The sequence below is a fragment of the Choloepus didactylus genome, chromosome 15 (assembly GCF_015220235.1).
Source record: "Choloepus didactylus isolate mChoDid1 chromosome 15, mChoDid1.pri, whole genome shotgun sequence".
Classification (NCBI taxonomy): domain Eukaryota; kingdom Metazoa; phylum Chordata; class Mammalia; order Pilosa; family Megalonychidae; genus Choloepus; species Choloepus didactylus.
The window spans coordinates 31,311,484-31,332,405 of record NC_051321.1 but is presented as its reverse complement, the minus strand read 5'-3'; the positions used below and the strand labels follow the sequence as shown (position 1 = coordinate 31,332,405).

The window sequence follows — 20,922 nt, the reverse complement described above, 5'->3', positions numbered from 1 at the left end:
CGGGCTGGATTGTTTGGAAAATTGGAGATGGCATGGCAGAGAGTGGTACCTGCCTTGACCCCCTCTACTCTCTACTGTCCCTGAATTTGCCTTACCCCAATCCTGTGACCAGTTGCCCCTAAGGCCGCTCATTCCAAACAACCAGCTTAGCCAGATTCCATGGCGATCGTCAATCATCTGGTGGATGAGAGGAATTATAACCCACTTTACAGAGGTCTTTGCCTCCTCTGAATCTGAGGTTTCCTTCTCCTAGATTACACATGCGGAAGGTGGAAGGTAGGGGAGGAAGAAAAATACAGTATTTGTTGAGCAGGCTTTTATGTGCCAGGCACTGCTCTAGGCCTTTTACACTTGAGATCTTATTTACTTCTCAGAAGGACCTTTGGAGGAAGGTGCTATTACCTCCATTGAACAGGCAAGAAAACTGAGGCTCAGAGAGGTTAATAAATTTATACTTGCCTGTATAACACTATTCTCTCTCTTCTTCACCTACTTACTAGTTAATGCCTCCTAAAACATCAGTTCTAGCTTCACCTCCTCAGGGAAGGTTATCCCCCCAACTCCCCACTCCAGCTGATCTGGTGTCTCTGTTTCCTTTGAGGAAATAACCATCTCAATTACCATAAGTGATTTTGGCTCCTTGAGGAACCAGGCTCAATTTGCCCAAGGTCACACAGCTAACAAGCACTTGACCCGATGGGTCAGATGGGGTGGGGTGTGAGTGTGGGTGTGGGTGTGGGTGTGTGGGGGGGGAAGAGAACATCTCTGGTGCAGCTCTGAGAATTGTTTTATAAGCAAAAATGGGAAGAGAAGTCACAGAGGTCTGGCAGACAGACCTACTGGGAAGGTTTTTAACTTGATGATGTCCTGGAAGACAGGAGGCTTGGTCTATTTGGATGGATGTTTACAAGCACCCAGTATTTTTTAATGCCAGTCATTAGTGCCAGATGGTCTCTGAACACAGGATATGAAGCAAGGAGGAGAAGAGGTGAGTTGAGGAAAAGAGGAAGGGAAGAAGACACCCAGAGAGAGACAGTGAGCAGAAGCAACTGCTGGGTTCACTCCAGGAGAGGTGGGCTCCCTCCTTCTCCCAGCCCCTAGGACCTCTCCCATTCAACTCTCTCCCCTGAACCTGGCCTTCCATATTTTCCTCAACCCCTGAAACCCCTTCAAATATTTACTGGCATTGCTCTTTCTTTCAAAAACGAATCTTCTATAGATAATATGTATTTTATTGATGGCTATGTCCTCAGCATCTAGAACCTAGATATGTGTCCTCTAATATTTGTTGATTACAAGAATTCTAATAGGATTTATATTCCCCTGCTCCAACACTTGATTCCTTCTCCTGTTGCCCATTTACCATCATCATCAATACTCACCATCATTATTCCTTCCTCTGCCAAAGCAGTTTCTCAAAATACATAAGAAACTCCTGGAAAACCTGTTAAACATAAAGAAGTTCTCACCTTCAGATGTACTAAATCATATCTTGGAATCTGCACCTTAAAGAAATTTCTTAAGTGATTCTGATGCCTGCCAATATTTGGGAATCATTCTTTTAGAAGCGTCCCTGCCCTTCAAAGCATTCCCACCAAAGGTGGATGGAACCTATTCGTTCATCTCACCTTCCATCAGCTATTGCTTGGTATAGTGGGATGATACACTGTACAGGAACAAAGGAGCCAAAGAAAACAATAATTTACTTGCCATATGCCCCTGGACTAAACCTTTCTTTCGCTTCAATTTCCTCCCCAGTAGAATAGGAATAGTAATTCCTGCTTTTCTAATTCTGCTTGGGATGTTGCAAGGATTCAAGGATAGATGAATCTCCAAATGTGTGTTGTTTGGGGCTAAAAATTGTGCAAAAAGGGATGTTGCCTGAAGTGTTGCAACTCTCTGGTAAGATAACTGCAATCTAGGTATATTAACTATCTATAGCTTTGTTAAGACCCCAAAATTTACCTGCTTAAAACATCAAACTTTTATTATCTCACAATTTCTGAAGGTCAGGAATCTGGTTCTGGTTCAGAATCTCTCACAAGTTTACAGTCAAGCTGTCTTCTGGGCTGCAGTCATCTAAGACTTGATTGGGCCTGGAGAATCTGCTTCCAAGTTCACTTAAATGGTTGTTGGTAGGCCTCAGTTCTTCAGTGACTGTTGGCCAGGGGCTTCAATTTTTAGTCACATGGACCTCTCCATAGAGCTGCTCACAACACCAGAGAACCAGAGCATCTAAGACAAAAACAGAAGTCTTTTTAAAACCTAATCCTGGAAGTGACATATCACTTCTGCCTTATGCTATTGGTCACAAAGACCAACTCTGGTACAATATGGGAGGGCACTGCATATGAGTGTGAATAATAGGAGGCAGGGATCATTGGGGGACCATCTTACAGGTTGCCTACCTCACCAAGTCAGTTCCTCAGCATTGCAAATCTCGCAATTCAATTTAGACAATGTATCAGAATTCATCAGATTCAAAAGGCTGACTCACACAATTCAAATTCACGTGAGATCTTATCTTAATACAACTGTCCCTGTTTTCCAGAACTCTTCAGCTAAACTGGTCTTCCTCTTGAACACAGCAAGTTTTTTCCCACTTCAGAGCCTACGCACTGTGTTTCTTACCTCGGAATGCTTTTACTACAGATCTTTGCAATGGCTAGGTCTTCCTTGTGATTCAGGTCTTCAAATGTCTCCTCCTCAGAGGTCTTTCCCTATTGCACTGTATGAAATTGTCCCCTCTTAACTTTTACACTCTCCATCCCATTTATTTTCTTGTAGACCTTATGACTCTGAAATTATTTTGACTCTTTGTTTACTTAGAGATTTTCTCCCCACTAGAATGTAAGCTCCATTAGGTAAGGTTTTTTTTTTTTTTTTGGGGGGGGAGGCGGGGATTAATCTGTTTTTTCTTCACTGTATCTCCAGTGCCTAAAATAGTGCCTGGCATATAGTTGGTACTCAATAAATAAACCAGAATGCTGATTTAATAATTCACAAGGAGAAATATATGTCATTTAAGTTGACATTTTATGTCACTTCATCAACATACTTTCTCACCTAGAAAATTATATGGGGAGTCAGTTATTATAATCAGATGAGTCTTTGGTGAGTATGGAGTCAGACAAGAACAAGTGACTGGAGGTTCCCAATGTTTGGTGGCCTATAGCTTGCAGGTGTTCCTTTGTGGCTCTTAGGAATGCACCCACCATGGGGATGGTAGCCAGAACCCCTGCCCAGATGGCACTGGAGACTCAAAGATACATTCTTGTCTTTTTGAGTAGATTCCACGAAGATACCATACTCAGGTGAATGGATTATTTCTTCAGATGCTGAATAATGCAAAAATGGCACAGATTTTTGCTCTCTTTTACATTAGCCACCTTCCCAAAGCCTAATCACCATAATTAGCGTTCAAATCACCAGCATTTGCAGAGCATCTCTAAGAGTATGTTTCTTCCGTAGGTGAAGAATTGTGCCCATCCTGTTTCGGTTCTTACTGGTTTCTCATAGGCAACTTTATTTCAAAGTCCGTTAGCAACAAACCTTATTACTGCTCCCCATAGGACTTTTTATTTAGAGAAAATTGTGAACCAGATTCAGTTTCTGACCCCATACCCATCAGTAGTCACTCCCCATTCCTTCCCACTACCCCTCACTCCAGCCTAGGCACCCACTAATCTATTTCCTGTCTTTATAGATTTGCCTAATCTTGGCATTTCATATATATGGAATCATACAATGTGTGGTCTTTTGTGACTGGCTCCTTTCACTTAATATGACATTTTCACATGTGTCAGTTTTCACGTTTTAGCATGCCAGTACATCATTCCTTTTATTTCTGAATTAAATTCCAGAACCTGTTTTGTATATGCCACACTCAGTTTATGGACATTTGGGATGTTTCTACTTTTGGGCTATCATGAATAATGCTGCTATGAACACTCAAGTACATGTAAAGTGAAATAAAATGAACATAGTATAAATCTTCATATATTTCAGTCATCTTGAATTTCTATTAGCAGTGTTTTCCACACAATTTGTAAAAAATTTATCCCTAAATAGATTGTGTTATTGATGTTACTGAAAATGATACTGTTTTTTAAATTTTATTTTCCAATTGTTTGTTGTCAGTATAAGCAATACAATTGATTTTAATTTGTTGACTTTGTTATTGACCTCTGAAATCTTGCTAAATTCACTTATTGGTTCTGGTGGTTTATGGGTTCCATTTTTAGATTCCTAAGCATATAAACACAATCATGCCATCTGTAAATAAAGACAGTATTCTTCCTTTATAATCCAAAAAAAAAAAAAAGATTCAGTTTCTGAATTTATGGCTTTTACAGCCTATTTGGAAAGAAAAAACTAATTTACCTGAAACAATAAAAAACTAACCAAAGGGAAGTCAACTCATCTCATGAACTTTTTGTGGGAATGTATATTAATGCAATCTTACAGGAAGTGCAATTTTTTATCCACTGAAATTTCAAATACATGAATCCTTTAATTCAACAATCCCAATTCAAGGTAACTATTCCATAGAAAGATTGCACCAAAGTGCAAGGGTACATGTACACCCATACAAGGATTTTCACTGTAAATTAATTTGTAATAGTGAAAAATTTCAAACTTAAATATTATTTAAATAATGATATATACATATAATGGAACTGGAACTCCTTAAGCAGTGGGTAAATATTTGGTAAATGAATGGAATAACATGTTACATCAGGAAAGCAAGTTGCAGAACCATACATATGGAATGATCCCATTTTTGAACACAGACAAGACCAGCGTGTGTCCCTATTTATTTTTATATACAAAGAAAAAAGTGTGGATGAATACACAACAAAGGTAACAAGGGTTAAATCTGGGGAGTAGAACTAGAATTTGGAGGCCAAGTACATTTTTCACTTTATAGTTTTGTACCATGTGAAAGAATTTTTAAACTTTTGTAATACATAAATTAAAAAAATAGGAAAACAATATGAAGCAGTATCTAAGTGGCAAATGAGTTACTAGTAGACACAGCGGTGGATACACGTAGGGATCACGATTCGCTGGGCTGATCAAGAAGGGTTTCCTGGATAAGACAGGGCATGAAGATGGTTCAGGGTTCAAATATTCTAGGCAGAAAGACAAAAGCAGAACATCTGCTGTCTTTGAGTGACAGCAAGGAGATACGGAGCAGCAGGAAATAAATCTGGTAATGAGAAGCCAAGGCAGGTTTCGGAGAAGCAGCAAAGAGATGCGGAGAAGACGCTGTTACGAGATTAAGCTCACAACGGTCCCGCAGTAAGAGATTGAGAGTCGGCGCGTGGAGGGCCGCGGCCTACTAGGGGGTGCTGTTTCAACAACATAGGCTCCCTTGGGTTAAGGTGAAAGGAACGTACAGCAAGTAGAATGTTCAGATAAAGGGAACGTTCCGACAGCTGAACAAATTCCGAAAATAAAAATATATGCAAATACTAACACTCCTGTCGTTGGAGCGCGCTCCCTAACTCGGCCTGCCCGCGCAACACAAAACTACGCATTACAGTATGTTTACGGCACGTGCACCGGCCTCTGCTTAAAGCAACTACTACTCCCAGGCACTCTCGCGCGAGGACAAAAACCTCTTCCCGGATGCGAAGCGGACCTCACCGCACGGTCTTCTGGGATCCGTAGTTCTGCAGTGTCACTCGGGAGTTGTAGTTCCCTTCCCACAATCTGCTGGGCGAGGCGGCGCCGCCGAGCAGAGCAGCCCTGGGTGTTCAGGGGCCAAGATGGCGGCGCGCCGGGGACTGAGAGAAGGAATCGCGCCGCCCCCGGGTGGGGGCCCCAGGCCAGGACCAGGCGGTGGAGTCCGCGGCAGCGGTTGGGGGAGTCGGAGCCAAACGCCGTGTGGGACCGTGGGCGCTGCGAGCAGCGGGGAGCAGGTGAGAGGCTGGCGGGCGGCCCGCGGCTGGCAGCAAAGCAGCGTGTGCCGGGCGGTGACACGTGGACGCCACAGGAAAGGGAGGAAACGCTCGGGAGTCGATGCCGGGTGGCCGCGGGAGCCGGGCCGGGCCGAACCGAGTGCACCTGGGCCGTTTGCTGGAGATACGCGGGCATGGCGGGGTCTCTACGGCCACTCCTAGGGATCGCCAAGCGGCAGAGCTGGGTGTCAGAAACATTATGGCCCGCGGTTGGGGCGGTTCAGAGACTCAGACTTGGAGTCGAGGGCTAAGATCTTCCTCTGAGGGATGCCGAGCCGGGCGTCTCTAGCCACGCGCAGCAGTTGCCTTTTCAGAGCCACGTGGGGTTGGGGGAACGGTTTTCCCGGGAGAACTTGTTTGTCTCCCCTCCCCCTTTAGGCAGCCCCGGCACCCACGTGGGTTGGGCTTCTGGGGGGGGGGGCGGGTTCACGTGGGGGCAGGGAGGGGATGTCCACGTGGCTCCCGCCCCTGGCTGCCCGGCATCTCGTATCGGCCCCGGAGCCGCACTGCCGGGAACTGGGTGTGTCCCACCCGGTCCCGCCAACTCCAGCCGGGGCTGAGGTCCCCCGGCCGGGAAGGAAGGTAGGGGCTGCTAGAGTCAACTTTGCCCAGAGCTTTGGAGTTTTTTCCCCCTGCTTTGGTCCGCCGCGACTCTCGACAGCGGATGGTGAAGACTTTCCAGATGGGCTTCGAGTCTGTTCCCTGAGATTGGCGGGTATGATGGATGGGGGAGGGTATAGGACTGAGGCTGAAGGGCTATGGAGGAGTGAGCTAGTGGCGGCTTCTGTCTGACCGGCTTGGGGTGGGTTGTGAGTCACGGGCACTGGCGTTTTGGTTGCCTGCAGTTCTGCCTCATTCTTGATTTAAGAGGGATGAGGAGTGTCAACATATATATGGGACAAGCTTAAGTAAGGGAAAGGGAATCTTCCCTCCCCCTTTACTTTTTCTTACACCTTCTGCTTTGAGGGGACATCTAAGTCCTGCACCTCTGAACTGACAAACATATTGGGTGGTCTGCATTTAAGGCTCTCTGGGCTTTTTGCCGAGGATGGGAAAAGTTGGAGGTGGTCTGAGAACTACTGAACACTAGTTGAATATATATTGGATGCGGCAAGTTCTTTCTGTCACATTCTTTCTTCCCGACCTTCAGTTCTCCATGCTTAAAAAGTGTTATTGTCTTATTCCTCAGCAGAAGGCTTCTTAAAAGTTCCCACCCAGGGTGGAGGCCGGCAGAAATTTGTTTTAACTGTTTTCTCTCTTGAAGTTAAGCTGGGTGCATAAAAACTTTTTAAATGTGTGGGTGAGAATTGGACTGTAGCCTGTCAGGTTAAGGACAAATCAGGCAGACTGATCCAGGAGAAAATGGCTTTTGGGGCATGAACATGGGAGCTGCCCTTGTATTTTCTCAGAGGTCACATCTTGGGCTAGAACTGCCCACCTACTGAGGGGGTGAGGCTGGAAGGACCCAAGATCCAGCTGTAATCCAAGTTAGGTGGTCCCTTGGGGTTGGAGAGGGTCTCCTGGAGAGATTACTCCCCTTCTTCTCCCCTGCCTCCACCATACACACACACAGATGGGTTCGGGTGAGCTAACTAGCCACTGGCCAACCGGATATTTATTGAGATACTGTTATGTTCAGGTATGGGATACAACCACACAAACATGGTCCCTGTCTTCAGGATCTTATGTTTTTATCAGGACGGACGTAATAAATGAATAATAAGTTGGATAAAAGGAAAGTGCAGGGATCGTATAATGGGCAGTATAATCTACTTTGCAGGGTGTGGGAAGAGGTTATTTTAAGCTGAAACCTGAAGGCTGTGTATGTGTGGTAAAGCTTTCATCAGAGGGAATAGTATGTGTAAACCTTGAGGTGGGAGAGGACTTGGCTTATTGGAGAAATTTAGAGATTTCTATGGCTAGCATGGAGGAAGAGGCAGAGTGGTGGGAGAAGACAGTTGTCAGAGAGTCTGGTGGGGAAACTTTGCCCTAGGCAGGACTCCTGTGGCCCATATTAGGAGTTTAAAGTTAATGCTAAAATCATTGAAGGGATTTAGGGAGGTTTAGGGAGGGTCTCAGGAAGTGATCAGATAAGCTCAGATAAGCTTTTTTTTTTTTTTCTTCTTAGCCTGGGCTTGGCCCTTGGATGAGTTTGGTACTCTGGGAACTGCTGTTTGTGAATTGAGGAACAGGTGAGGTCAGGTTGGGGGAGGAGAGGTCTCTGACTGTGGCTCCAGTACCTGCGCAGTGGAGGAGATGAGTGGTTTGTTGGAAAGGGCATTTGTCTTGAGATGGTAGCCTGGTAGCTAGGGTTATGGTAGGTAGGGAGAAGGGCCAAGTAGAGATGCAGCCTCTTTGCTCACCTGGGAGTGTTTGCTGAGCCAGGTGTGCTTCAGCTGCTGGTTGTAATTACAGGATTGTGGAGGCCTGGGAGGGGTTCATGCCTAAAAACTGCCACCCTTCTTTCATCTCTGGGCTTAGCCTCCCAAAGTCTCCTTATCCAGCCTTTCCTCTCCTTGGGCATCCAAACTCAGCTTGGTTAGGATGGTGTGTGTGTATGCATATGCATCTTTATGTTCCATGCATGTGCACATGGGTGGTGGTGGTGGTGACTGAGAGAGATATGGTCACACCTGTTGCTTTTTTGTTTTGGAGGAGGTACAGAGTTTTCCTTTGCTGCATTTAAGGTGGGGCTGGGGGTGGGGAGCTGGCCTGTCTGTGTTCCTGTTCTCTGGTCTTTGCATCTGTTTCCTACAGTGGAGATATCTGTGACTGGCCTCTGGCCACACCAGCCCCATCCAGCCACTTCTGGCCCCGCCCACACCCACACATGTCAGGCCTGGGAGGGTGGCTCCCTGCCTGACAAGGCTGAAGATGTTGCTACAGTAGTGTGGGGTGGGGCTTCTCCATCTGTAACACCAGGCTTTTTCCTCTTTGGCTCTCACCTAGTAGAGGTGGGGAGGGAACCCTTGCCTTGGGATGCCCATTGAGATGTTGGGCGGCACACAATAGGGCCTTCAGAATGAAAGTGTGAAATAAATGTGCATATCAACTGTGCCAGGCATCATGGGTAAATGGAAAGTATAAGTACAGTTTAAATCTTCTCAGGAACCAAAAAGGATTTAAGTTAATAAAATATAAACGGGTATCTGCCCCAAAGACAGTATTTGCCCTAGAGTAACTTGGTTTTAGTAGTGATGCAAGGAATGCCATGGGTGGGGGAGGGGACAAGATGTGAATCCAGGGAAAGCAAGTGGTACAGAAAAATATGGGAATTTATGGGTGTGAGTAGAGCTTACCACAGGCTGGGGAAGTCTGAGATGTCTTCTTGAAGAAGGTGGTATTTGAGCTAAGCAGAGAAGAGAGGCCTAAGAGGTTTGAGGGAGGTAAGGTTGCTGTAGCAGAAACTGCCTTCTTGTTGACCTCCTTTCTTTGGGTGCCCCCTCAGACTGTTTGTTTTCACCACTGCCAGCAGATGACTCTGCTGAATATCTTTTTGATCTTTTTACTCCTCAGTCTAATAATCTCCTGAGTTTCCCACTGTTTCTGAATGAAGTTTAAACTTTTTTTCTGCATAGAAGGTCCTTGAACACTGCCAACCTTGTTGGAGCTTTTGCACATGAGTTGTACTTTTCTTTACCCAGCCAGCCTAGAGGTTTAGTGGTGGTGGGGCCGCTGTCATTGGTGGAGAGCTAGATACTTGGTTTATGGAGCATGTCAAAACAGTTGTCCCCAGAAGGCACATCCCTTCTAGCCATCACCATACCTCTTTGATTCTTCCCCCTTTTATCCCAGGTACGGCTGCATGAGGAGGGAGATGATTCTGGCTTTGTCAGTCTGTCTCGACTGGCCCCGTCTCTGAGGGACAAGGACCCGGAGATGGAGGAGCTGATCCTACAGGATGAGACGCTGCTAGAGACCATGCAGAGCTATATGGATGCCTCCCTTATCTCTCTTATTGAGGATTTTGGGAGCCTAGGAGAGGTGAGCTGGGGCCGGACTTGGAGGTCTTCAGGCAGGAGCTTTGTATGGGAGGCTATAGCTCAAATCTTTGGAGTTGCTTCAGGCATGATTCTGCTCTTCAAGACTTTGGCTCCTGGATGCCCAACCTGAGTCCTTAAAGAGTGTTTTTGTTTTGTTTTGTTTTGTTTTGTTTGTCACTAGCTGGGAGTTGGGTGGCAGGTGCTAGATAATGTGGCATGTAAGGATGCCTGCTAAACTTGGATGATAGCCCAAGGCCTTTGCCCCTGCCTGGGCCCTTTACCTACCTGTCCAGAGAGTTCTGGTCTGGAATCTTTGAGCCTGATTCCAGCCTAGCTATGGTTGTATGCTGAGCATCCTGCATCTTATATGAGGGTCTCCGGGGGTATGTGAAAGCCAAACTAAAGACAAAGTATGACAGGTCTCAGTTGACACTAGAGGTGTGGTTGATGGTAGTAAATGAGATCAGTACCCATGCTTCACAGTGTCCAGGTTGGCAAATTGAGCTGAGCATGAGAGACTGATTCTCTTTCTCTTGGCACCCAGTCCTTCTCATTGGCCTAGTAGTTCATTAGGAGTGATGATGGGAGCTTCCTCTTGTCTTTCTGGAGCAGAGCAGGTTATCTCTGGAGGACCAGAATGAAGTGTCACTGCTCACAGCCCTGACGGAGATCTTAGACAATGCAGATTCCGAGAACCTGTCTCCGTTTGACAGCATTCCTGACTCAGAGCTGCTTGTGTCGCCTCGGGAAGGCTCCTCTGTAAGTGTGGGACAAGGGGAGGGGAGGTGTGTTTGGTGTCAAGGTTAGGACAATGTCTGTGGGCTTGCTTACGTTGCTCTGAAGCACAAGCTGATGTTGAGTCTTTCTCTTCCTCTTAGCTACACAAGTTGCTCACCCTCTCTCGGACACCTCCAGAACGTGACCTCATCACCCCAGTTGACACATTGGGACCCACGACAGGAAGTAGCAGAGTGAGTGGGGCGAACCTAACTTAGGAAGCCCCAGGGACTCCCAGAAGGGAGGAGTGTGGGGCAGGTCTGAAAAAAATACTTACCTGGAAAAAACTCCTCCTGGGGCTTGTCTTCCCTCCTGCAGGTTGAGATGTCTCTTGCAGACCCCCCTTGGGATTTCTCACCACCCTCCTTCTTGGAGACTTCGTCTCCCAAGCTTCCTAGCTGGAGACCCCCAAGATCACGATCCCGTTGGGGCCAGTCCTCTTCTCCCCAGCAACGTAGTGATGGAGAAGAAGAGGAAGAGGTGGCTGGCTTCAGCAGCCAGTTGCTTGGTGGGGAGCTCGACAACTCTGTGAGCAGCATCCCAGACTTCCCCATGCACCTGGCTTGCCCTGAGGAAGAAGATAAGGCAGCAGCAGAAGACTTGGCAGTGCCAGCAGCTGGCGATGAGAGCATCTCCTGTCTGAGTGAGCTGGTGCGTGCCATGCACCCGTATTGCCTGCCCAGCCTCACCCACCTGACATCACTCGAGCATCCAGATGACTTGACACTGCCTGAGGATTGTGTGGTGCTGGAGATAGTAGGCCAGGCAGCCACAGCTGGCGATGACCTGGAGATCCCAGTTGTGGTACGGCAGATCCCTACCAGACCTCAACCTGTGCTCCTGGATAACTCATTAGAGGCTAGTCCAGCCTTGCAGCTGCTCATGCCCACACTGGAGTCAGAGACGGAGGCTGCTGTGCCCAAGGAAGCCCTCTGCCCTAAGAAAGAGGCATTGTTCCTGGACACAGAGGAAAAGCTGGGATCAGCTTGCTTGTTGGAACCCAGGGAGGTCATGGAGCCAGTTGTGCCCAAGGAACCTCAGAACACACCTGCCAATGCAGTGCTGGGTTCTCATAGAGCTCGAAAGGGCAGAAAGAAGAAAAGCAAGGAGGAGCCAGTAGCCTGTGTGGAAAGCTATGCCAGGAGGCTGAGGTCATCCTCTCGTGGTCAGCCCACTGTGGCCACGGAGGCCACCTCTCAGGTGGGCACCTTGCAGAAGCAGCCCCAGGAGGAACTTAAAAGAGATATTGGGCCTCCTCGGGGCAGGGGCAAGCCCCGAGCCTGGGCACGGGCCTGGGCAGCTGCATTGGAGAAGCCCAGCTCTGAGAACTTGGAGAGTGGTGCTGGACAAACTAGCACTGCTAAGGAAGGACCTCTAGACCTCTACCCCAAGCTGGCTGACACCATCCAAGCTGACCCTGTTCTACCTCCTCTCTCTTTGGTTGACTCTGCTCAAGCCGACCCCATGCCAGTTGACTCTGTTGAGGCTGATTCCACTGCTGTTCCTCCTGTTGTAGCTGACCCTCCACCTATTGACCCTGCATTGGTTGAACTTGCCTCAGCCAGTTCAGAGCTGGTTGACTCTCTTCCATCTGACCCAGTGCTGACTGACCCAGTCATGGCCAACTCAGCAGCAATTGACCCTACAGTAGTTCTTCCCACCTCAGATGACTTGCCACTGGTTGACAATGTGCCAACCAGCCCAGTGCCAGTTGACCTAGCACCTGTTGACCCTTTACCTGATGACCTGGCTCCAGTTGAACCTGTGCTAGTTAAGCCCAGGCCAACTGATCCCAGACGTGGTGCAGCAGCATCAGCCCAAGGGAGTCCAGCCCCCCACCTCCTCCTTGAGTCAGAGTCCTCGGAACCACCAAAGACCATTATCCCTGAAGTCAAGGAGGTTGTGGGTCCTGTGAAGATGGAAGGTGGTACCAGTGCCACAACCCAAGAAGCCAGACCTCGGCCTCTCAGCTTATCTGAGTACCGACGCCGAAGGCAGCAACGTCAAGCAGAGGCAGAAGAGAGGAATCCTCAGCCTCCAGCTGGGAAGTGGCCCAGTCTCCCAGAGACCCCCACAGGGCTGGCGGACATCCCTTGTCTTGTCATTCCACCAGCACCAGCCAAAAAGACAGCTCTGCAGAGAAGCTCTGAAGCTCTCCATGAGGCTACCCCTGAGGCTTGTTTTGGGACTATGGGTCCCAGCCCTGCTTCTCCTAGTCCTGAGCCACCGTCAAGCAAACCTGTGGCCTCAACTCCCACTGAGCAGGTGCCATCCCAAGAGATGCCACTGCTGGCGAGGCCTCCACCTCCTACTGTGCAGTCCATGTCCCCTGTTGGGCCCATTCCTCCCGCAATGCCCACTGCTCCGCCTTTTCCCCCAGGTGGAATGGGCATACCCCCTATGTTGCCCCTTCCCCCAAGTGGGCAAGGGGTTCCCAGCCTGCCCCTACCATCCTTGCAGCCTCCTAGTCTTCCAGTGTCTATGGGGCCAGTGCCACCTGAACCCTATACTCACTATGCCCCTGTGCCACCCTGGCCTTGTTATCCCTCTGTGTCCCCATCTGTCTATCCTTGCCTCCCTCCACCACCAACAGTGCCCCTAGTGTCTGGTACTCCTGGCGCCTATGCTGTGTCCCCTACTTGCAATGTGCCTTGGGTACCCCCTCCTACCCTAGTCCCACCTTACAGTTCCAGCTGTTCCTATGGGCCCTTGGGATGGGGCCCAGGGCTGCAAAACCCTCCATTCTGGCCAACTGTGCCCCCACCTCCTTTGCCTACAGCCTCTGTTGGGAGAGTTGTTCCCCCGCCCAAGATGGAGCCCAGTAGCATCCCAACTGGCCCTCCTGAAAGTGTACTTCCTGTGCCAATGGCTCCTCCCCTCAATCTGGGGCCTACTGGCCATGGAGCTCCACAGACGGAGCCCACCAATGTAGAGGTCAAGCCAATGCCTACATCTCCCCATCTGAAACACAAGGTGGCTTCCCCGGTTCAAAGCCCCCAAAATAAGGCTCCCCACTGTCTGCCTGGTGAGGGTGTAGCTGTTGAGCCTGTGTCAGAGAGGCTAAAGCCTGAGATGCAGGAAACCAGGCCTAGGGAGAAGCCTTCCTCTCCTGTTGCTAAGTCTGTGCCCACACCAAGGCAGAGCAATGGCCCCAAGCTGCCTGCAGTCCACCCAGCCCGTCTAAGGAAGCTGTCCTTCTTGCCTACCCCACGTACTCAGGCCCCTGAGGATGTGGTACAGGCTTTCATCAGTGAGATTGGTGAGTGCTGCACAATTCAGTTGGTATGACCAGGGACTGAGTAGGGAGTGTTCTCCATAGAACAGGATAAACCACCTTGATGGGGCCGGCCTTTGTTGGATTTCTTTGGAGGGTTCCTGAGAGGTGGGGCCATTTGTTTGAATCCCTCCTGCTTTGTGCTGCTGCCTTGATTTCACTTAGTACAGTGGGCAGGGGAAACATAAAGGGAGAAGTGATTTGGGGCTTCCTGGGATCTGTGCCCTCAGAGTTGATAGGGACTGGTTTCCAATCTGTGTTGTATGCCTCCATAGGGATTGAGGCGTCGGACCTGTCCAGTCTGCTGGAGCAGTTTGAGAAATCAGAAGGTGAGGGAACTGGGATAGCTTTGCTCCAATCCCTTTTTACTGATAATTCCTTTGGGTCCAGCACGGTGTTGCTTAAACTCGAGTGGAGGGAGGAACAGTCTCAGCCCCTAGAGCAGCCCCCTAATTGGAAAGAGGAGACAAGATTCATCTGTGACACAATTTATGCCAAGGAGAGATTGGTGATACAGCATGGCAAGTACTATAGAAAAATAGATGGGGAGACCCAAGTGGGTTGGGGTGGTTTGGGACATCTTTCTAGAGGGACATAGCTCTCAAGCTGTGCATCAAAAAACAGGATTTCAAAGAGAGAATGAGTGTGTGTGGTGAATAAAGGCAGAGAGGTGTAGGAAGGATTGCCTGTGGTCTATTTGGAAGGCAGTGAATAGCTCAGCTTTCTAAGTACAAGGCATAGTTCTAGGTGCAATGAAGGATGTGTCCTGTTCTCAAGGAGCTTATCTAACTGGAGAGAAAAATCTGTAGAAATGACTTCTGAATTGGCAACAGATGTCTATGGTACAGGCAGAATCTAAAATATGAGTGTCAACAGCCTGGGAAGTTAGGCAGGTCATGAAAGACCTTAAATGCCAGGCTTAGGAGTTTGGACTCTGTCACATTCAGTAGGGAATGTGCATGTTTCTGAACAGAGGAGAGACATAATTAAAAACAGAACCTGGCTACCCACTGGAGGAGAATAGATTACTCTGGAGAGAGCCCAACAGGGGCTATGTAGGCAAAGTGGATTTTCTTCCTTTGGGTCTCAAAGCCAGCCTATCTGCCCCGCAAGTTTGGAACATCTGGTTGGGCCTTTAACTAGTATGATTTCTTTGCAGCCAAAAAGGAGTGCCCTCCCCCGGCTCCTGCTGACAGCTTGGCTGTAGGAAACTCAGGGTAAGTATGGAGACACGTGAGCGAGTTACCCTACAGCTATTGGTCAGCAGCCGGCCAGCGCTCCAGGACCATCGACTGGATGCTTCTGTTTCAAGGATGCCTAGTCTGCTCTAGAGGCTTTCCCCATTTACCCATCCCCTGCTCTGCTTGTCACTGCTGGGCACTGTTTTGGGTGGCAAGTGGGGGAAGGGTGTTTACCATCCTTCAGCTGATTTAAGTCTGGAATTCCAAATGCTTTTGAGGTGCCTTTTATCTTCTGGCAAGTCATGCCTTTGGAAATGTCTTTCTTTCATAGTTTGAGCTTGCTTACTGCTGGTGATGGTGTAAATTGGGGAGACATGGCTAGGGCGCCCCTGGTTTCTTGCAGGACACAGGCACCCTGAACCTCCTTGCTCTCTAGTACTCTTAACACTGAGAGGGCCTTTTTTCTTTCTTCTTGTTCATGGCACCCCATCCTATTCTGCCAAGCATGTTTTCCATATTGGTCTCTGGTTGGTTTGAGCTGGGCAGGTGAAGTGCCTGGCTTGATGGAGGTGGGGGTATTCAAGGTTGTAGCCAACTTGCCTCCTGAAATCTGGAAGAATCGAGTTGAGGCCCAACCTACAATTTAGTCACTAAGACTCCATTTGTACCTGAGGAGGCTGATGGGGGCAGTTTATGCTCCCATTCCTCTCTGCACACACCCCTGTCCCATTGCTTTTTGAGGAGAGAGATATACAAGATGTTGAGGAGGCAATGAACCAGGCTTTCCCTTTTCCCCCGCCAGCAGCGTTGACACTCCCCAGGAGAAGAGGCCCCTAGACCGGTTACAAGCCCCAGAACTGGCCAACGTGGCAGGTGGGTTCAGGGTGGGGAACTGCCTTTCAGTAGTTCACGCCACAGACCTTTTCAGAGCCCGCTCTGTACCAAGGGTTGTGTAGGTGTTAGAGATCTAGAGAGCCGAGCTCCATCCTTGAGGTGCCCATAGTCTAGGGGGCAGATGTATAAATGAATGAGCATGTTGAATGTCAGAGATGGTAAGTTAAAAAGAAGTCTCTGATTGATAGTTGGGATGGAAGGGGGCAGTAAAGAAGGGCTATATACAAGGTAGTCCTCCAAGTTGAGTCTTGAGAAAATCACTGATATCAGTCAGGTAGATTTTGGGGACAGGCATTTTAGGCAGAGGTTGCAACTTGAGAGAACTGAGGAAACAACATCCTGGTATGTTTTGGGGAATTGTGAGTGGTTTGGCTTGGCTGGAGTATAGTGGCTAATCAGGGTGGTGGACAGAACTAAAATGAGAGAAAACTGGAGTGGTGAGTAGCTGGTCAAATTATGGGAACTTTGAATGCCATATTAAACTATTTGGACTGTATCCTGTGTATGATAAGAAGCAATTGAAAAAACTTTGTGAGGTTCGTTTTGGGGTGCTCCCTCTAGCAAGAATGTAGAAGACAGGTATATGGATATGAAGCTGGAGGTGGGATACCATTGGAAGATGCAGCTCAGAAGTCAGGCAGTGCTGGGTGGAAGGGGAGATCTAAAAATGGAGAGGTAGACTGAACAAGATCAAGTTATCAACTAGGTTTGAGTAGTGAGATGGTGAGGGATTCAGGAGGACCCTAGCTGGCTTCTTGTAGCTATTGCTGGTCCCCAGGATGGGGAACACAGGGAAAGGAGAAGTTACAGCAGTGGGAGAACTTGGGCTGTTGACCATGCTTGATGTGCTTTGTGAGATGAGGTCTGGGGGTTTCTGGAACCTGTATGCACAGATTTGGAAGTTAGAATGGGATCTCATCCTGCTATCTCCATCCTCCCTCCCCCCCACAGGGCTCACCCCTCCAGCTACCCCTCCCCACCAGTTATGGAAGCCCCTGGCTGCTGTCTCACTGCTGGCCAAAGCCAAATCTAAGTCCACCGCCCAGGAGGGAACCCTCAAGCCTGAAGGAATTGCAGAGGTCAAACATCCAGCTGCAGCCCGCCACCAAGAAGGGGTCCATGGCCCTAGTCCTGTCCATGTGGGCTCTGGGGACCATGACTATTGTGTCCGGAGCAGGACCCCCCCAAAAAAGATGCCTGCCCTAGTCATTCCAGAGGTGGGCTCCCGATGGAACGTCAAGCGCCATCAGGACATCACCATCAAGCCCGTCTTGTCCTTGGGCCCAGCTGCTCCACTGCCCCCACCCACAGCTGCCTCCCAGGAGCCACTTGATCACAGGACTAGCAGTGAGCAGGCAGAACTCCCAGCCCCTTGCCTTGCCCCATCCACCTTGCTGTCCCCTGAGGCCTCACCCTGCCGGAATGCCACGAACACTAGGACTCCCCCTGAATCCTCAGCCAAGCAGCGGTCAATGCGCTGTTACCGAAAAGCCTGCAGATCAGCCAGTCCCCCAAGCCGGGGCTGGCAGGGCCGCCGTGGCTGCAGCAGCCGTTCTGTCAGCTCTGGGTCCAACGGGACCAGCGAAGCATCCTCTTCATCCTCATCGTCGTCTTCCTCATCCCGGTCCCGGTCCCGGTCCCTCTCCCCCCCACACAAGAGGTGGCGCAGGTGAGCTCTGATGGCCTGTTAGGTCCTCTCCATTTAGGAAGTTCATATTCTCTGGTTTCCTTTGAAAGCTTTTGCACATTGAGTTTGGTACTTTTAGGCACTAAGGCTTCTGCTTCTGTCCTTGGCTTTTGTCTTTTCCCCCCTTTCCTGAGTTGTTGAAAAAGGCAAGCTGTGGGAAGATAGTTTCTGTTTGGAGTTTGGGGTGTCCCTGAGGTCTCCTGCTTCCTTGAGATGTGCCTTGAGGAAACTGTTAGGGTTTGATCTTGATAATGTTGATTTTTTCACATACTGCATCAGTCCTCGATTACGGCATTTTCCTGGAGGTACGGGAGAAGGTGGAAGAGTGGGTTAATTGTTATTTGGAAACAGTCATTCCCTTAATCATCTGTTGAGGAAAGAGTCTGGTAGAGGTCCTTTGGGTGCTTCATCTATTTCCCAGTAGTGTCTTTTCTCTTATAACATCCAAAATTTTCCACTTAATGAAGAATTCTTGGCTTTTGATCGTGGTGGCTATCTTCAGAAATGGTGCCTACTACAAGTCTAGTACAGTCACTTCCACTTTATGCCATGGTGACAGCCATCCTATGAGACCTGGGAAAGGATCAGAAACCCAGAGATCCAGGCCTGGCTCCAACAACCAACAGATAGCTGGCTATGAGACCTAGGGCCCAGCCCTTTCTCTCTCTAGGTCTCCATTTATTTTTCTTCCTCTTTGTGATAACTCGTTCAATTTTGCACAATTGAAAATAGATGATTTCTGTCCAGATACTCCAGAACATTCCAGAAAAATCTAAAGTTCCCATAAAGGTTCTCTGTTCATCTGTGAAGAAAACTGTTCTAGACCTCTCCTATTCTGCTTTACCTCTGGTCCTGAGCCTCCTGACAGGAGGGCAGGGCTGGGGACAGGGTGAAGTGAGTAGAGTATATCTGCACCACTTCCAGCATTCCTACATGCCCGTTTATTCTCCAGATCCAGCTGCAGTTCCTCTGGACGTTCCCGAAGATGCTCTTCCTCATCATCGTCTTCCTCTGCATCTTCCTCATCCTCCTCATCCAGTTCCCGCAGCCGTTCCCGCTCTCCATCCCCTCACCGGAGAAGCGACAGGAGGCGGCGGTGAGCATGTGTTTAGGGAGAGTGCACCTGGGGTGCAGGTACTCGAGTTCTGAAGCTTGAATTGACTTATGTCTGGGGGCTGATGACATCTTCTCCTCCTGTCAGGTACAGTTCTTATCGTTCGCATGACCATTACCAAAGGCAGAGAGTGCTGCAGAAGGAGCGTGCAATAGTGAGTAGAAGAACAGGTCATGGGAGCTGGAGTTTGCCCCTGAGCTATGAGCTTAGAGAGTCAACTGCACCTGTGGCCCTGGCTTATGGTGTGTCAATTTTCCTTGCCCCAAAATAGGAAGAGAGAAGGGTGGTCTTCATTGGGAAGATACCTGGCCGCATGACTCGGTCAGAGCTGAAACAGAGGTTCTCTGTTTTTGGAGAGATTGAGGAGTGCACCATTCACTTCCGTGTCCAAGGGTAAGCTTGGGCCCTAAGTTCAGGATGTCCTTTCTATCTCATTTAGCTACCTTGATGCTTCTTTTGTCTTTTTCCCTTGCTCTGGGACAGCTTCATTTCTCAGTCAGAGAGTTGGCTATTTGGGTAATGAAAAGAAACTACCCCAGACCCTCTCTGTACCCTGGGGTGCTATCCCTTCACCACGGCTTGTGCCCAAATGGCCACCCCAGCCCCTGCTTCATCCTCCCACCAGTGACAACTATGGCTTCGTCACTTACCGCTATGCTGAGGAGGCATTTGCAGCCATTGAGAGTGGCCACAAGTTGCGCCAGGCAGATGAGCAGCCCTTTGACCTCTGCTTTGGGGGCCGCAGGCAGTTCTGCAAGAGGAGCTATTCGGATCTTGGTGAGTGGAGGGGAGGGCCTGAGGCTTTGGTACACTTGGTTGCCTACCTTGAAGGGGTCCCAACCCTATGAGGGTGGAGCTAGGCAGACTTATCTTCATCTGACTCATGAAAAACCTAAGGTGGGGGATGAGAAGAAAAGTGGGGACTCTTGTGTCTCTTTGACGGAAAATCAAGACACTTACAGCTTCATCATTATTGGGATGGGAGGTTACTGGCCATTTGAGGACCCTGTGGTTGAGAAGTGATGGTCAGAGACCTCAGAACCTTGATTTTTGGTCTCTCTGCCTTTATAGACTCCAACCGGGAAGACTTTGACCCTGCCCCTGTAAAGAGCAAATTTGATTCACTTGACTTTGACACATTGTTGAAACAGGCCCAGAAGAACCTCCGGAGGTAACCCTGGCCCTTTCTCCCCTTTTTCCTTTGGAGGTGCCCAACCTCCTCCACCCCACCTCCCCTACTCTAGGGGAGAGAGCTGCTAGTGAGGAGATGACTGTTTTATAAAGAAATGGAAAAAAAGTGAAATAAAAAATGTGTAAAACCAGATTTTTAAAAAGGGGTATTTGTTTTTTGTAACAGTTATTGAAACAAGTTAACTTGCATTCCTATGTAAGATGGGTGGGGCTGAGGGGTTCCCCCAGTATTCAGAACATCTAAGTCACTATGCAGACTAATAAAAATGAACTAGAGAAAACCACAAGTGCTTTTGTGCTTCTTTCTGTGGTGCTGGTGCCAAATCATACTCACTTTTCTTTGAACACAACCAGGGGCATGCTCACTTCCATTAAGTTCCTAGGACCTCTTTCTGGTCAGAGGCAAAATCCCACTGGACTTGTATGTGTTGTTTGCAAAATCAGTCCTGTAGGTCAGTGCTTCTCAAACTTTCAAGGCATTTGAATCATCTGGAGATCTTTTTAGAATGCAGATTCTGACTAAGTCCTTCTGGGGTGGGATCTGCATTTCTAACAAGAGGATACTCCTGCTGCTGGTCCAGGAAGGGATTGTAATAGCAAGGACCTAAATGAAGGTCCCACTTGTTCCAAATAAAGGTTCTCTAAACTGGGGCTCTGTGTGTACATGGATCATTTCGGTTTTGTTTTAGCTTGACCATTTCAGTTTTAGCTTCTGTGCACAGCAGGTGCTCCGGTGTTTAAAGAATGCATGCATGTGGGCAGATGGGGCCAGCTTCTTTCTGGGGAATAGGGACATGTTGGAGTTATATCTGTGGGAGGGGAGTGCCTATCTTGAGAAAGGCAAAGGAGAGGTGT

The 20,922-nt window shown here is 48.7% G+C and overlaps 1 protein-coding gene across 4 annotated transcripts; it reads left to right on the top strand.

The window, feature by feature from the left end:
- Positions 1-5,737: 5,737 nt before the first annotated feature.
- On the top strand, positions 5,738-20,367 carry PPRC1 (PPARG related coactivator 1). 4 transcript variants are annotated; one of them, XM_037804872.1, is made up of 14 exons: positions 5,738-5,927; positions 9,762-9,950; positions 10,562-10,708; positions 10,828-10,920; positions 11,045-13,985; positions 14,276-14,329; positions 15,160-15,217; positions 15,987-16,054; positions 17,027-17,744; positions 18,715-18,858; positions 18,964-19,030; positions 19,148-19,269; positions 19,502-19,653; positions 19,948-20,367. In XM_037804872.1, exons 1-14 carry the CDS (start codon positions 5,775-5,777, stop codon positions 20,049-20,051), a joined length of 5,010 nt encoding a protein of 1,669 aa, XP_037660800.1. In that variant the 5' UTR covers positions 5,738-5,774; the 3' UTR covers positions 20,052-20,367. The 4 variants fall into 4 exon arrangements, with proteins under 4 accessions (XP_037660800.1, XP_037660799.1, XP_037660801.1 ...); XM_037804871.1 differs by having other exon boundaries at positions 15,984-16,054; XM_037804873.1 differs by lacking the exon at positions 14,276-14,329 and having other exon boundaries at positions 15,984-16,054.
- The last annotated feature ends 555 nt before the right edge of the window (positions 20,368-20,922 follow it).

Coding starts and splice junctions, on each gene's coding strand:
- PPRC1 (XM_037804871.1), top strand. CDS start 5,775: ATGGCGGCGCGCCGGGGACTGAGAGAAGGAATCGCGCCGCCCCCGGGT. Junction 9,951..10,561: donor ATTTTGGGAGCCTAGGAGAG/GTGAGCTGGGGC, acceptor TTTCTGGAGCAG/AGCAGGTTATCTCTGGAGGA. Junction 19,031..19,147: donor TGCAGAAGGAGCGTGCAATA/GTGAGTAGAAGA, acceptor GCCCCAAAATAG/GAAGAGAGAAGGGTGGTCTT.